Here is a 17,611-nt window from a genome sequence, read left to right as displayed (position 1 = left end):
CAGGTGCTGTTAGACCTGCTGAGATTTTCCAGCATTTTCTTCTTGCCTTGTTTCAGTTTCCAGCGCCCGCACTGATTTACTTTTTCTGGAGAAGTTGCTACAGGGGGCAGCACAGTGGTTAGCACTGCTGCCTCACAGTGCCAGGGATCCAGGTTCGATTCCAGCCTTGGGTCACTGGCTGTGTGGAGTTTGCATGTTCTCCCTGTGTCTGTGTGGGTTTCCTCCGGGTGCTCCGGTTTCCTCCCACAGTCCAAAGATATGCGGGTTAGGTGGATTGACTATGGTAAATTGCCCCTAAGTGTCATGGGGACTAGCTAGGGTAACTGCATAGGAATAGAGCCTGGGTGGGATTGTGGTTGGCGCAGACTCGATGGGCCAAATGTCCTTCTGCACTGTAGAGATTCTATGATCTGGGGTGAGAGAGGGGTCCCATTACGTCAGGGTGTTGCGAGGCCTAGTGACGTCACGGTCACATGACGTCACTGCCCAGGGAGGTGGGGTGGGCGCGGTGACGTCAGACGCATCGACCCCGCCCTCTCCCCCCGGGTGCGCGCGCAGGCGCTGCGGTTGCTCCGGGAGAAGCGGCTGCGCTTCATTCAAACAGGCGGAGCGGCGACAGAGAGAGAGCCGGGCGGAGGCAGAGAGGAGAGGTGAGCGGCCCGGGGAGAGAGAGAGGGAGGAGCAGAACCCGGGGAGCGGAGCAGGGCGGGCTGTGCGAGTGTTGTGTTTAAAGTTAGTGCCCCCCCCTCCCCCACACCGCCGGGGGGGGACAGACCGGGAGGCTGAGCGGTTGCTAGGGAGGGAGGGAGGCTCTGATTCACTCCCCAACCCGCCCTCCACGCAGAAAAATACCCCACACACTCACCCTCACACACCCTCTCTGTCTCACACACAGTGAGGGCCCGGCTAATCCAGCCGAATCACACCGCCCCGCACACAGAGGGATCCCCCACCCCCCCCCCCCCCTTACACACTCACACCCTCTAACTCACCCTCTAACTCACCCTCTCTCACACTCACTCACACCCTCTAACTCACCCTCTCTCACACTCACCCTCTCTCACACTCACCCTCTCTCTCACTCACCCTCTCTCTCACTCACCCTCTCTCACTCACCCTCTCACCCTCACACTCACCCTCTCTCTCACTCACCCTCTCTCTCACTCACCCTCTCTCTCACTCACCCTCTCTCACACTCTGAGTGAGTGAGGGTCCGGCTTTACCCCCCCCCCCCCCCCAACCCCAGCTCCTCCTCGCTTTGGCAAACATCTCTGAGCGAGTTCATCTCTCTCTCCCTGTTTGTGGATTCTCAGCCTGCCGGCTGGCACGTACTCCATACCCTGATCTCACACTCTGATTCCAGTTAAAATGGGGAGGGTTGGGTGTCTCACTCATCTCCCCCTTTTTAACCATGCTGGATGGAGTTTTGCAGATTTGTAGTTTGTTGAAGTTGTGGAAACCCTGTGTGGTGGGGGTGGAGGGTAGGGGCTGATGGGTCCTCCGATCCTGTGTATATAATTTCTCTCCGTTCCCTCTTTCATTTGTGGGCGGATGGAGGTTTGTTTATTCCTTAGACAAGTACAGTGGGTGTTGGATAATGATTCCCACAAGGGGGGGAAATCAGCGAACTTGTTTCTGTTGCACTTTATTCCTTCCCGCCCCCCCCCCCCCCTTGTCTCCCGATAGGATGCAAATACATCTCTTGTGTTTTTTCCCCCTCTCTTCTCTCCCCCTTTCTATTTAGGTATCAATTGTCCCTTTTTGTGTATGTGGGAAATCTGTCTTTTCAATCTGTGTGGGGGGTTGGTTGCAGGGTCTGATTTTTAAGCTGGCTGGTATGGTGGGGACGTGTTGACATCTGTAACAACGGGCTTTTCTCTTTGTCTGCACCGTTCATGCCACATTGCTGTCAGTACCATAAAAAGGCTGGAATTAGATTTACCTTCAGAGGGGCAAATGTAAACCTTCATTTCTCGCAACGAAATAGCTCAAGATGGTTAAGATGTTCAACTCCAATAAAGAGCACTTGGGGTTTATTGGACCAGTGTGTATAAAAAGAAAAACTATTGAAGAAAACATTTTGAACTCGAGCTTAAAATTAAACTGTTAGAATAAATTGAAAGTTAAATTGTGTAAAGTGCAATATTATCTACGTGCAAACCAAGCTCCTCAGAGTCACTGGCCTGACTGTATTGAGCGTATGGTGTATTTCATTCTCTGCAGTTGTGTGGTCAGGATATAACAAGCTATCAATCAGTAGTGCTGCATAGCAAAATGACTTCATTGAAATTTCAGGAATATCCCTTCGGCAAGCTACTGCAATGAGTTAGAATTATTTATACATTCAAAGGTGTTAATGCAAAAGGTACTACAGTCACCAAAACAACAATAGCAGTCAAAAAACAGTTTCTTGTAAGTTTATACTACTGTGGAATGCCAAGGGATGTTTTTTTCTGTTAAAGGTGTTATATGACCGCAAATTGTTTTGCTGAAGTAAGACATTGTCTGAATGTTTCCAGCATTTTCTGTTTTTAGTTCTGCAGGTATTTTGCTTTTGTTTTGGGCTCTATTTCATTCATACTTAACTCAGCCTAATTTAAACAGTGATTTAATTTGAAATTTATGTATTTCTGCTCCATTCTATTTGGCCATGTACTTGAATTGAAGCCATCAATGCCATCAACACAGTCAGGGATGATATCAGATATACCAGGAGAGCACTTACAAGGTGACGCATATTACTAACATTACACGATTGAGGATGCAACCCCATAAACGTCTGACTTATTTTTCTCTTGATATGATTACGTTTGCCATGTTATAAAATGGGTGCAAATTAAGAATTTGCAGGAGCAGCGTGAATTGGCTGAAAATTCTGTGACCTACTGTGATTCTTTTTAAAAAAAAAAGTTTGAAATCTGTAACAGTGGAGGGGAATCCCAGAAGTTAAAATTGGTGCAGCATTGATGTGCTCACCCTAGGGGTCTCTGCAGCATTTACAATGCTTTCATATTCCACTGTGTACACACTGCGCAGGGAGTGTGTTGAACTGGTGGAGCCACCACGCTGCATGCAGGCTTTGCTATTTGGGTATATGTTGGAAAGATTAGATACTCGCGACAAGGCATTTGCTAGCACTATACTGTTGTGAAGCCTCTGGGTAGAGGATTCATTTTTTATATGTGTAGAGGTTTATTTCGAAGTAGGTTTGGTGGTTCTATGGTGGAGTCCGAGTCATTCAGAATCAGTTAGAACTCAAAAGCTGACCAAGCACCTATATCTATCGAGGAGCGAATTAATCGAGCTTTTCACTCCTGTAAACTACATGAGCCTAAGTGGAAATGGGTGAATGCTGAGTCAGAGCTCAGTGTGGTTATGTTGTATCTCCTGCAGTCAATTAGCCAACTCACTGCAAAATATGGTAGGACAAGTTTGGTCCATGGATCCGTGCCACAGTGTTCGGGGTCAACACACACACAAGAGAAATTGGGTGAAAAACAGTGGAGCATTGAGAAACTGCTGCCAGATTTATTTTCAGTAGTGTGTGATAAATCAAATTCACTTGGTTGCATTGTATACTATCTGATTTCAGCAAAGCAAGCTATACACTGCAGATTGGTAATCGGTCTACACATCACTTTTTTCCCCAGTCGTCGTCTTTTACCTGAACTCCTTTTAGGAGGTGACTCATTGGAACAAGAAGTGTCCTTCATGTTGTACTCATGGAGTAAGAGTGTCATTAACAGCCTTTTGCTGCAGGCATGTCTTTCCCCCTGGTACCCATCCACATTTACAACAGGCATTGCTGCCTAGTGATCAGAAGAGGGATTCCTGCTCTTGCTTCAGCCATCTTCAGCTTCTGTTTTTAAAGAAAATCTTGCTCCTTACTCATCCTCTCCCTGCGCAACCTCGGTGTCTTATTTATCCCAAAGTTGAGTTCCAAACCACATTTCATCTGTTAATGATTCCTCCATCTTTGCAATATTTTGTCATATCTTTGTCGTAGCTGATATCTTGAATTGAATTTATCTATTATTGTTCCATAGAATCCCTACAATACAGAAGGAGGCCATTTGGCCCATTGAGTCTGTACCGACCATAATCTCACCCAGGCCCTATTCCCCCCCACATTTACCATGCAGGGTCAATTTTAGCATGGCCAATCAACCTAACCCACGCATCTTTGGACTATGATTTATTGGCATATAGTGAAAGGTAATGTTTCTTGCGACTTGTTACAGACAAAAGATACCATAGAGTACATAGGGGAGAAGGAAAGGATAAGGTACTGAATATAGTGTTGCAGTTACCAATAGGATGAAGAGAAAGATCAGCTTAATGTATGATAGGACCATTCAAAAATCTGATGGCAGCAGGGAAGAAGCTGTTCTGCTTTTGTTGACTTGACATCCTGAACATCCTCTCTACTGATCCCCAACTCCTCCCAAAACATGGTTCAGCTTGTCTAAAACTTCATAACCCGCAATCTTTTGAGTTTCATTTATTTGTCAGCACTTTCCTCTTTTGCTTCCCCGTCTCCTAAATGTAGCAACTTCTGTGCAGTTTAGATTTTCCATGCTCTTGCCCCACTCTATACTTGCAAACTCTTCAAACCTTTTCCTGCATAATTCTATAAAAAAGGAGTAAAGTTGTGCATTTAATGTGATTTGGCAGAAAGAATGCGGAAAAGGCAATATAAAGTAAAGTATATAATTCTAAAGGGGATGCAGAGGCGGGTATATGTGCACAACCATTGAAGGCAGGTTGAGAAAAGTTAAGGTATACAGGCTGCCGGACTTTATAAAAAGACATGCAATACACACACGAATTAGGAGCAGGAGTAGGCTATTCAATCCTTTAAACTGGCTCCTCCATTTGATAAGATCCTGGCTAAATTGATTGTGACCTCAATTCTACTTTCCTGCCTTCCCCCTTTACCTTTTGACTTCCTTGTCAATCAAGAATCTGTCTAACTCAGTCTTCAAAATATTCAGCGACTGTCTCCACTGCTGTCTGGGGAGAGAATTCCACAGACTCACGACTTGATGAGTGAAAAAAAATTCTCATCTTCACCTTAAATGGGAGACCCCTTATTGTTAAACCGTGTCCCAAAGCTCTAGTCTCTCTCATAAGGGGAGAAATCTTTACAGCATCCACCTTGTCAAGTCTCTTCAGGGTCTTAATGTTTCAATAAGATTACCCCTCATTTTTCTAAACTGCAATGAATACCGGCCCAACCTATTTTAAGATTACCACTTCATCCTCAGAATAAGTTGAGCGAACCTTCTTTGAACTGCTTCTAGTCTGATACCCTTTAAGTGAAGAGACCAAAATTACACAATACTCCAGATGTGGTCTCACCAACGCCCTGTATAGCTGTAGTGAAACATCCTTTTATATTCCATTTCCCTCACAAACAACATTCCATTTGCTTTCCTCATCACTTGCTTTGTACTTGCATGCTAATTTTTCGTGATCCATGTCCCAAGGCACTCAGAACCCTTTGTACACAGAATTTTTGTAGTCTCTCTCCATTTAAATAACTTACTGCTTTTCTATTCTTCCTGCCAAAGTAGACAAGTTCACATTTCCCACATTATACTCAACCTGCAGAGTTTTTGTCCATTCACTGAACCTATCTATGTTCCATTGCAGACGCCTTATGCTCTCCTCGCAATTTACTTTCCTATATATCTTTGTACCATCAGCAAATTTAACAACCAAACCTTTGGTTCCTTCATCCAAGTAATTTAGTTTCTAAATAATACAAAAGCAAGAAAGTTATGGTGAACCTTTATAAAACATTGGCTCAGCTTCCGTTGGAGTATTGCGCCCAATTCTGGGCATCACACTTAGTAAGGGTGTGAAGGCAATTGAGAAGGTGTAGGAAAGTTTTACGAGAATTGCCGGGCTGGTGGATTTCATTGCATGGATAGATTGGAGATGCTGGGGCTGTTTCCCTCGGATAAGTGAAGGTTGAGAGGAGATTTGATGAAGATGTTCAAAATCTTGGGCAGAGTAGACAGGGGAAGCTGATCACCTTGGAGGACGGATGGAGAACCAGAGGACACCAGTATAAGATGATTGGCGAAAGAATCAGAGGTGAAGAATTGAAGAACTCCTCTACTCAGTAAGTGGTTAGGAACACTGCCTGAGAGGGTGGTGTTGATCGGAGATTTAATTGTCATTTAATAGGGAAGTGAATAATGTTGAGAGAAATTTGTAGGAATATGGGGAAAAGGTATGACCCAGTGAGTGGCTCATTGAGAGTTGGTGCAGACGTGACTGCCTGAAAGCTTTCTTCTGTGCTGTAAACGTACTCTCATTCTATAATGTCAAAATTGACATGCGTAAATGATTATAGAATGGTGTCTAGTGTCATCAATTGGTACATCACAGTTACAGGGTTCCCTCTGGTCTTTCACTGATTTACTCCTGAAAGTTTAAATGGTCAACTTGTAGTTAACTGTTTTTCATTGAATCCGCTTGTGCCCTCATCCACCATTTACATTTGTGTTCTCCCAGCAAGGTGAGCAAATGAGTTAGAATTCTAGTTCAGTTTTCCCTTCCTAAAACAGTGATGCTGACAACTGTAGCACCATACAGGTACCCCAGCTGAGACCAACAAATGGAGCAGAGTTCGAGAATCAGACATGGGGACTTTGAGATCTGATATAGTGAAGTTGATCACTGTTTAATCTGGCTGAGTCATCAGTGCAATCTGGTTCAGGCAGTGTGATTACCTGCTTAACTTTAGGGAGACATGAGGTGCCCTGTTAATGGATCTTTTTCACCTCAATTGCAATAAAGATTGATTTGACATCTTGTGATCTGGATAATATAATTGTGTACAATACCTGTGCTGTTTTGTTTCTTCCAGAGCTCCAAGGTTTGGGCCATTGATTAACCAGTCCATGCACTGTAACCCAGGACACCATCGCATTGAGGTAGCTGACCATATGCAGTGCTGTAATGCTGTAATCACGCTTGAACTGTTTAAAGTGCATCATCAGTTTCTAAAAATAGAACGGAATAAAACAACTCATTAAATTGACTCAATCCAGAGGATACAAAAAGACAAAGAAACACCACTCATCTCTAATTGGGGCTAAATTGAGCAACAACTGTCATTGCAGCCAGGATCAGTGACCACCAACACTTACATACCAAAGGAAAGCTGAAAACGCCAGCCGGCTCCCCAAGGGGCTAAATTGAACAAACCATTGTTGCAACTGGGGACAGCGGCTATCGACATTTTCGCACCAAAGAAAAGCTTCTCTCAGAGTGATTTTGAAGAAAGGAAAAATCCAGAGTGAATTTTGACGTTGTGTTTGGGCTGCTTATCAAGCCTGTGGTGGAGTGACAAACAGGCCATTATTAAACCATCACCACGGAAACCACAGCTGTGCAACATTACGCAGAGAGAACACAGGAGGCATCTGAGAATATTTCATTTCAAGAACTACAGCTCACCATTAATTGAATCTCTGATTTCTTCAAACTTTAATATTACTTACCAAAAAAAGACATTTTCTCATGTGTTAATTTGCTGCAATGGGCAAGTCCAACAGTAAGCTGAAGCCTGAAGTTGTGGAGGAGCTGACAAGGAAAACATACTGTAAGTATTAGAGAAAAATGTGAGCTATGAAGGCATGTTTATTTTTCAACTTCAATTCTTTCTTCCTCTTGTGCCATGCACAATTCTTTAGGCTGCATTTCGGGCAAGTGGCATAGAACTTGCCATCGCCCAGATAAAACAGTTCAATAACAAGCCATGAGGAGGTGCACAAGAGAAGCTGAGTTGACTCTCTCTTCATTTAAAAAAAAAAATGGATTCCTGTTGGGGAAGAATTCTGTGCGATTTCCCCCTGCTCCTCTTCTCCCCCACACCCTACTGAATAAAGTTAACCTAAGCCATGCTGCAGAGTGGTTGGATGCAAGCTAGTGACAATGCTGAGTATTTTTACAGTCTTTTAATGCTGGAAAATGGTTCTGATGAATAATTATTGCTAACATTGTGGATCTCAATCCTGATTCCTCATGCTGTAGATAGATTGTGTTCAATATTTGTTTTAGCACCTGTCATGCTACATTAATCATATAATCAAAATTTTCAGTCACTCCATTCAAAATTGTTGATTTGGTGATAAATGTGACATTGTGAGATAGATTTGTAGCCTTTCTGCGCCAGTTATTTCCTCCAAACAACGGCATCAATGCTCTTTTTTTTGTTATTGGCTGAGGGTGGAATATTAAGTTGGCTACCAGAGAACAGTTTTTTGGGATATAAACAAGGAGTCTTTAATGTTAAACTCAAACATGCAAATGCAACCACTGTTTAATTCCTCAGCTGCAGGGTGATCTCACTGACCATCCAGCATTCTGTACTGCTTTGGAGTGCTGACAAAGGTTGCACGTTTGAAGAAGAAAATAGAATCTTTGCAGCCAGACCGTGCGGTTTTGGTTTAATTCTGTACTGCATGAGTGCAGTAACCTAGTAGTTATGTTATTACCTATGAATTTAAATTAGAAGCAAGGATAGGCCATTTAGCTCCTTCAACCTGCTCTGCTGTTTGGTAAGATCGTGGCTGATCTGTCCGATCGCAACTCTACTTTCCTGTCCATTATGAACTCTGGGCCGTTAGCCCAAGTTCAAATCCCATCACGATGTTGTGAATTGAATTCAATAAAGTTTGTGATTTGAAGCCTCTCATTAAAAACAGCAATTTACAGATGGTTAAAATCTCGACTAATTCATTAAATGCTTGTCTGCCTTGCCCAGTCTAATGTGTCGGTGAATTCATTAGGATTGTTTAGGGATCAGTCTTTTTAAACCCAGAGAAAGTCACCCTCACCAAGGAGCAACTTGACATGGTTTTTCCTCACAGGATTTTATACATCCCTATGTTTGTTCAATACTAAATACTGCTTGGTACTGCATTAACCATACTGCAGGACTCTGATATCTCTGCCACACTGGACTTGAATCAAAAACAAGAACAGAAGATGCTGGAAAATCTCAGCAGGTCTGGCAGCCTCTAAGGAGAGAAAGCAGAGTTAATGTTTCAAGTCTTTTGGCTCTTCATCAGGACTGAAGGGAGGGAGAATGTGTTGGAGATGAGAGAGATTGCGGCAGAAAGTAGCTAGTTCAAGAAAAAAAGACAGATGACCTGAAGGGGAAGGTTTGCATTGAGGCAATGCATGCATGTATGGAATATTTTTAAAAAGGGTTTAAGATGGAAGGGAAAGGACACAGCCTAAAGCTGCTGAACTCAAATGTTGAGTCTTGGGGGCAGCAACGTGCCCAACCAGCAGAGGAGGTGCTGCTCCTCAGCTTGCCCTGGACTTCACTGGAGCATTGCAGCAGGCCAAGGATGGGCATGTGGACTTGAGAACAAGGTGCTGAGTTAAAATGGCAAGCAACAGGAAGGTTGGAGTCATGTGTAAGCGATAGTGTTCTGCAAAGTGTCCCCCAGTTTGTGTTTAGTCTCCTCACTGTAGAGGAGACCGCATTGGCAGCAGTGAATACAATAAGCCAAATTGAAGAAGGTACGAGTGAAACACTGCTTAACCTGAGAGGAGTGTTTGGGGCTTTGAATGGTGAAGAGGGGGGAGGTAAAGGGCAGGTGTTTCACCTGCAATTGCATTGGAAGGTGCTGTGGGATGGGAGTTGGGTGTCATGGTTGAGTGGACCAGGTTGTCACGGAGGGACCAGTCCCTATGGAGGGTCCCGGATGCGCATTGGTATCTGTAAGTTGGTGAAACTTGCATCCCTTAAAACATGAAAGGAAGAGAAAAAGCTTCTTGTTAAGGCGTCAGAAGAGAGGAAGAATAAAATGGAGCAAGGGGTAAGGACAGCCTTGAGAGGGGATGAATCGGTGCTGTTAGAGAGAGGTCGTGTCGACATAAGGCAGTGAATGGCACTGAGTGTGGATCTCAATGCGGTGAGAACAGCAGTCTGACGAGCATTGTATATCCCAGAGATGCCTGCAATCCTGGATGGGTTTGAATCAACATGTGTAAATAAGATTCTTGACTTTGTTCTCGGCACATTCCTGTTGCAGGCATGTCTGTCCGTGAAAGCACTAATAGTACTGACTACCTCGTGTGAAGACAGTGTTTTGCATGGGTAGTGGGGCACTGCTACTCTATGAAGTGACAAATTTAATAGCACATGGGGGGAGCAGGGTGGAGGGGTTATGGCTTTCGGCATCATCAGAATTTTATGCGACCTAACCTCAATCCTCTCACCATCGTGAAGCCAGGAAACCAACCCTTAAATGCAGAATTAAAGTGCAGCCCCAGACATATGTTAGAGTTAGGTATGAAATCTGTAATGCTACGACTAAAGGTGAACTGCATGACACAGTGCATGCAATAGGTCATAGACAGAGCTAAGCCTGTACTGAAACTCACTGAATGGTGGACAACTTGGCAATTAACAGGAAGAGGAACCTTCCTGAATATCCCCGATCTTTAACTGTGGCGGAGCCCAGCAAATGTATGTGAAGCAGAGCTGAAGCGTTTGCAAGGCTTGCATCAGAAGTGTCAGGTGGATGATACTACTTGACCACCTCTTGGGTATCAATTTAGTTCACTCCACTACATTAAGAAATGGTTAAGTGCAATGGACGCACTAAAAGTATGGGTTTGACATCATCCTGGCTGCACTACTGAGGACTTGGCACCGGATTAGCTACTCCCCCAGCCACATTGTGGCACTGGTATCTGCTTGACGATGTAAAACGTTGCAGCGGCATGTTCTATCCACAAATGAGACAAATCTTATCCAGCCTGTTCACTAATTCCCATTGTCAGTGAAACCATGGGCTTAGTGCAGTTAATTGCACTAAGATGTGCGGGTTAGGTTGATTGGCCAGGTTAAAAAATTGCCCCTTAGAGTCCTGGGATGTGTAGGTTAGAGGGATTAGTGGGTAAAATATGTGGGGGTAGGGCCTGGGTGGGATTGTGGTCGGTGCGGACTTGATGGGCCGAATGGCCTCCTTCTGCACTGTAGGGTTTCTATGATTTCTATGATTCTATGAACTGATGTTCTCACATCACCTACTCACTAATATGTAGTTTGGTTTCCTTCAGAACACCTTGGCTCCAACCCGCATTGCAGCATGAATATAATCATAGGGTGAGCTTAAAAGCTGACTAGAGAGAGTGATTTAATGGCAGCATTTAACCTAGTATTGCACCAAGGAACCGCAACAAAATGGGTCCAAAGGAGAATACTCCTGTGTAAAGCCGAACATTCAATTTGCCCTGACAAATGACAGGTAATATTTATGTTATGGGGGAGGGAGTTGTGTAGTGTCACTGGGCTAATACTTCATTGGCCCAGGCTAATGCGCAGGGGACACGGTTAGAATCCCACCATAAATTCAGCTAGTAAATGTGGAATTAAAAAGTTAGTCACGATAATAGTGACCACAAAACCATTGTTGACTGTCATAACCCATTTGGTTCATGAATGTTCTTTAGGGAAGGAAATCTGTTGTCCTTAGCTGCTCCAGCCTACATGTGACTCCAGGCACACAGCAATGTAGTTGACTCTCAACTGCCCTCTGCAATGACCTAGAAATCCATCAAACTGCTATAAAGTCTTTAAAAAAAAAAGGAATGAAGCTGAATGACGCCCTTTATTGACCTGGGTACTGGAAACAATAATTGCAAACCAAACCTGTTGACCCTGCAATGTGCTACTTGCTAACATCCAAAGTTGTCCCTCTAGAGTGACAGACTAGTCAAGGAAAAGTCATAGTCTGGAATCACACCTTGCAGGCATTGTACAGACACCCTGCTCACCATCTCTGGGTATGTCCAGTCCCACCGACAGGAGAGACTTAGCAGAATTGGCAGCGCAGTGCTATAAGTAGGGAGTCCTGAGAGTTCTCATGGCAGGAGGTTGACCTTGGGCAAAGAAATCTGATGACCACTGACTGCATCCCTTCAGCTGATGAATTAGTACTCCACATTGAATACTGAGGGTATGGCACGGGTGCAAAATGTACTCTGTGGGGGGACTTCAATATCCATCACCAAGAGATGCTTGGTAGCATCACTTCAGACTCAGTTGGCGGAGTCCTAAACTTCAATTACTAAACTGGGTAGGCGGCAGGTGATGAGGGGCAAACCTACTTGACTTCACGCTCACCAATTTACCTGTTGCAGATGCATCTGTCTGTGACAGTATTAGTAGGAGTAACCACTGCACAATTTTAAGTCCAGTTTTCATATTAAGGATGCCCTCCATCGTGTTGTGTGGCTCTGCCACTGTGCTAAATGGGATAGATTTCAAACAAATCTGGCAACTCAAAACTGGGCATCCACAAGACGCTATAGCTACTGCTACAGCAGTAGCAGAATTTTACTCGACCACAATCTCTATAATCTCATGGTCTGGCATATCCTCATCGAGTTGGGTCAGCCCTGGTTCAATGAAGAGTGCAGGAGGGACATCCAGGAGCAGCACCAGATATACCTACAAATGAGGTGTTAACCTGGTGAAGCTACAACACAGGACTAGTTGCATGTCAAACAATGAAAACAATATATGATAGAGCTAAGCAATCCCAAACCAACAGATCAGATATAGGCTCTGCAGTTCTGCCGCTCCCAGTTGTGAATAATGGTGGATCATTAAACAACTAACTGGAGGAGGAGGCTCCACAAATATCCTGACCTGCCATACTGGGGGAGCCCAGCACATCAGTGCAAATACAGGGCTGAGGCATTTGCAATCATTTTCAGCCAGAACTGCTGAGTGGATGATCCATCCCAGTGGCCTCCTGAGGTTGCCAGCAATGCAGATGCCAGTCTTCAGCCAATTTGATTTATTCCACCTGATATCAAGAAATGGCTGAAGGCACTGGATACTACAATATTCTGACAATATTCCAGCAGTGGTACTGAAGGCTTGTGCTCCAGAACTAGCTGTGTCCTTAGCCAAGTGTTGCAGTACAGCTACAAACCACCAATAAGCATCCCATCAGTCTACTCTTGATCATTAGCAAAGTGATGGAAGGGGTTGAAAAGTGTTATCAAATGCCACTTATTCAGAAATAATGTTCACTGGCGCACAGTTTGGGTTCTACCAGGGACACCTAACTCCTGACCTCATCGCAGCCTTGGTTTAAACAAAAGAGGGGGAAACTCGCCACTTGTTGGGTGGCATACCTAGCACAAAGGAAGATGGTTGTTGGAGGTCATTCATCTTAGTCCTGGGACATCACTGCAGGAGTTCCATAGGATATGGTCTTGGGTCCAGCCATCTTCAGCTGCTTCATCAATGATCTTCCCTCCATCAGAAAGTCACAAGTGGGGATGTTCACTGATTGTTCAGGACCATTTGTGACTCCTCAGATACTGAAGCAACCTGTATCGATATGCAACGAGACCTGGAGAACATTCAGGCTTGTGCTGATCAATGGCAAGTAACACTTGCACCACACAAGTACCAGAAAATAATAATTTCCCAAAAGTGAGAATCCAACCATCTCCCCTGGATATTCAATGACATTACATCACTGACTCCCCCACTGTTCAAAATGGGTTAATGGGTGACCATTGACCTGAAACTGAACTGGACCAGCCTTCTAGCGAGCTACAACAACAGGTCAGAGACTGGGAATTCTGCTGAGAGTGATTCATCTGCTGAGACCCCAAATCCTGTCCACCATCTACAAAGCATTAGTCAGGGGTGCAATGGAATACTCTCCACTTGCCTGGATGAGTGCAGCTCCAACAACAAGCAAGAAGCTTGGCACCATCCAGTATAAAGTAGCCTGCTTGATTGGCACCTCAACCCCCACCTTCACTCCCTCCACCACTGATATGGAAGCAACAGTCTACCATCCACAAGATTCACTGCAGCAACTCGTCAAGGTTCCTTCAACCTCTCTTCCAAACCCGTGACCTCTAGCACTTTGAAAGGCAAGAGCAATGGATGCATGAGAATGCCACTACAATCAAGATCACTTCTAAGCCCCACACTATCCTGATTTGGAAACATATTACTGATCACTCATTGTCGCTGGGACAAAATCCTGGAATTCCCTTCCTAACAGCACTGTGGGTGTACTTGTACCACATGGAGTACAGCAGTTCAATAAAGTAGCTCACTACTACCTTCCTGAGGGCAATTAGTACTGGGCAATAAAAATCCTGATTTGCCAGTGACACCCAGGTCCCAAATTGGAATTTAAAAATAACACACATACTAGATGATGACCATCTCACACTGGAATAATGTTAGTGATGTTCTGCTGATCTCGAGACGCAGCACCATTACTCCGTTTACATTCACTAAATTCACTGTTAACCAGAGGTTGAATTGGACTATCAAACTCATAACTGCAATGCTAGGGCAAGCCTGCATACTCATTACCTGACCACTCAAAGCCTAGCCACCTACTGCAAGGTTGAAGCGAGGAGTGTGATTGATAGCCAACAGAATGGTCAAGAAAAGTTACTCTATTGAAAAATATAATAGCTTGTTCAGTACTGATACCTTACTGACAGATATAGCTGGTACAGCTCAAGAAGTGAGACAGTGACAAAAAAAACCACTAGCCTTCTACCCCAGAGTACAAAGCATGATATTTTTAAAAAAAAAGTTTCTTTCAACTTGCTCCTTGTGTTAATGTAGCTCTGTGAGTGGTGATGGAATACAAGCAAACAGAATGATTTGCCATTTTCTTCCTTGCTTTCTTTTGAGCTGAGCACTTTGCCAACCTTTGGAGTCAGTGATGGGAATTTACTAATGTTCAGCTGCTTTGAGGCGCAGTGGATTGGCCTAACTAATGGCTGCAGCATAAATAATTTCAGATGCTTCTGCATTGCAACCAGCTTTACTGGCTGTCAGTTGCAGAGCAATTTCTGCTCCATCACAAAAACCAACAGTGTTTGCAGTTTTCTGAAAATTTAGAATTTCAGGTTGTTATCGCTTCGTGATATTCATCTCATGGATTTGGTTGAGGACTGTATAGTAATCCCATATTTCATAAGCCTTTTAGCAACTAACATGCAGAAGCAAAGGAAGAATAGTTGTTTCCAAATGCCCTCCAGCTTTATCTCTAGATGGGATTGAGAGATATGTCATGTATTACTAAATTGCAATATAGTGATAAATTGTATTATGTAAAAGCTAATATGGATGTACTGTCACCAGTGGTTATAATCAAGCCTGTGAAAATAAAAGTTTAAAAAATACTGGAAACACACATAGGGTGTTGGTGAGGCCACACCTGGAGTATTGTGTGCAGTTTTGATGTCCTTATCTGAGGAAGGATGTCCTTGCTATAGAGGGAGTACAGCAAATGTTTACCAGGCTGATTCCTGGTCTGTCATATGTGGTCTGTCATATGAGGAGAGTTTAAGTCGGTTAGAATTAGGAGTTTTGAAGAGTGAGAGGGGATCTCATAGAAACTTATAAAATTCTAACAGGGTTAGACAGGGTAGATTCAGAAACAATGTTCCCAGTGGTGGGGAGTCCAGAACTAGGGGTCATAGTTTGGGGATAAGGGGTAAACTTTTAGAACTGAGGTGAGAAATTTCTTCACCCAGAGAGTGGTGAATGTGTGGAATTCACTACCACAGAAAGTAGTTGGGGCCAAAACATTGTGTGATTTCAAGAAGAAATTAGATATAGCTTTTGGGGCGAAAGGGATCAAGGGATATGGGGGGAAGACGGGAATATTGAATTCGATGATCAGCCATGATCAAAATGGATGGGGGAGCAGGCTCGAAGGGCCGAATGGCCTACTCCTGCTACTAGTTTCTATGTTTCAAAAGTGAAAACATTTGAAAGTTTGGATGTGTACTCTTAAATCCATTTTGAGCAAGATCATAGTTTAATTCAGTCACTGCAGAATAATTAATTAATTAAATTTATTTTTGCAAAATTTTAACTTCCAGTAGCCATATCCCAATTAATTTAAAAAGCATCGTGCCTTTCATGACTGTTGGATGTTTCAAAGTGCTTTACAGCCAAAGAATTAGAAATGTAGTCACTTTGTAATGACTCCAGAGAGGGCAACTAATTGCACATAGCAAGCTCCCATAAATAGCAGCGCAATATTGACCAGATCATCTGTTTTTATAATGTTGATTGAGGGATAAATATTGGCCTCATTACCGGGGAGAACCGCTCTTCCTTGGAGTAATGCCACAGGATCTTTACATCCACCCAAACAGGCAGATGGGGGCCTTGGTTTAACATCTCATCCAAAAGATAGCACTCTGACAGTGTAGCACACCCGCAGTACTGCACTGGAGTGTCAGTCTTGATTTTTGTGCTCAAGCAGGATTGAGACTTTACCCCGGAAACTTCTGACTCGGTGGCCAGCTTGCTACCAGCTGAGCTATGGCTGAAACTCAGTAGAGCTCACTATACCATGATATAGCTCGCTCCATGTAGGAGATGCTGTATTTCTTGGTGTCACCTTTGAAGTAGTATTAGGTAACCATATGATTCAAATTGAAATCATTTTTTTGCATGACTTAATCTCTCCCAAACACCCACTTATGTCACTCTTTCTTCTTGCATGAGGCTAGGCAACGATTGGTCAACAGGCTATTCGACTGTCCTTCTCTGATGCTGTCCTGACAAATGTCTACACACCCAATGTCCAGCACTGAAGGTGATCATTGAACAAAATTCCCTCCGTCTTGCACCCACTCCTCCCTTGTACTCTCCGATATTATAGGTTCAGTAACGAGTCTCAAACAACCGGTTAAAGACCAACAGGTTTATTTGGTATCACGAGCTTTCAGAGCGCTGCTCCTTCAAGTGAGTGGAGTTGGGTTCACAAGCAGGGCATATACAGACACAGACTCAATTGCAAGATAATAGTTGGAATGCGAGTCTTTACAGGTAATCAAGTCTTTACAGGTACAGACAATGCGAGTGGAGAGAGGGATAATCACAGATTAAAGAGATGTGAATTGTCTCAAGCCAGGACAGTTAGTAAGATTTTGCAAGCTCAGGCCAAATGGTGGGGGTTACACATAGTGTGACATGAACTCAGGATCCCGGTTGAGGCTGTCCTTGTATTATAAGTTGACCCAGAATTGATGCTTTTTATCTCCCAACTTGGACGAGATAGTTTGCTTTAAGTTAGAGCTTCCTTGCATGGGGTTGGTTGGAGACCAAACAGCCTAGCCCCCATTCTGGTTCAAATTATTCTTGTTTCATTGCATTTCCACAGAATGATTAGTAAACCCATTAAAAGAAACTAATCAAATTAAACTAAGATTTCTATCAATTGTCCCTTGGGTATCGTTATGCGGTCTAACGTGCGTACGTGTACACAGAAAAGAGCAGAAATAGTGGGGAACTAAGGGTCTCATGACAATGTGGAACTTAAATAATTAATATTAATAAAAAAAGTTTACTGAAGAAATTAATAGGACTGAAAGCTGAAACATCCCCCTGGGCCTGATGACCTACATCCTCAATTTCTAAAGAAGTGGCTACAGAAATATTCGTTGTGATCTTCTAAAATTTCCCAGATTCTGGAACAGTTCCGTTGGGTTAGAGGATAATACATGTAACACTGCTATTCAAGAGAAAAGGGAGAGGGAAAACAGGATAACTACAGGC

At 43.7% G+C, this 17,611-nt stretch overlaps 1 protein-coding gene across 1 annotated transcript in view; it reads left to right on the top strand.

Moving 5' to 3' along the window:
• The first annotated feature begins 534 nt into the window (after positions 1–534).
• Positions 535–17,611, top strand: part of LOC144502442 (neuronal calcium sensor 1) — a 123,122-nt gene continuing 106,045 nt past the window's right edge. Inside the window, exons 1-2 of the mRNA XM_078226370.1 lie at positions 535–650; positions 6,881–7,618. Of these exons, the coding sequence (XP_078082496.1) occupies positions 7,555–7,618 (64 nt within the window). The 5' untranslated portion in view covers positions 535–650; positions 6,881–7,554. The remainder of the gene's footprint in view (positions 651–6,880; positions 7,619–17,611) is intronic.

The sequence above is a fragment of the Mustelus asterias genome, chromosome 13 (genome assembly GCF_964213995.1).
Source record: "Mustelus asterias chromosome 13, sMusAst1.hap1.1, whole genome shotgun sequence".
Lineage (NCBI taxonomy): Eukaryota > Metazoa > Chordata > Chondrichthyes > Carcharhiniformes > Triakidae > Mustelus > Mustelus asterias.
The sequence above is the reverse complement of the archived record's forward strand: the minus strand, read 5'-3'. Positions and strand labels throughout refer to the sequence as shown.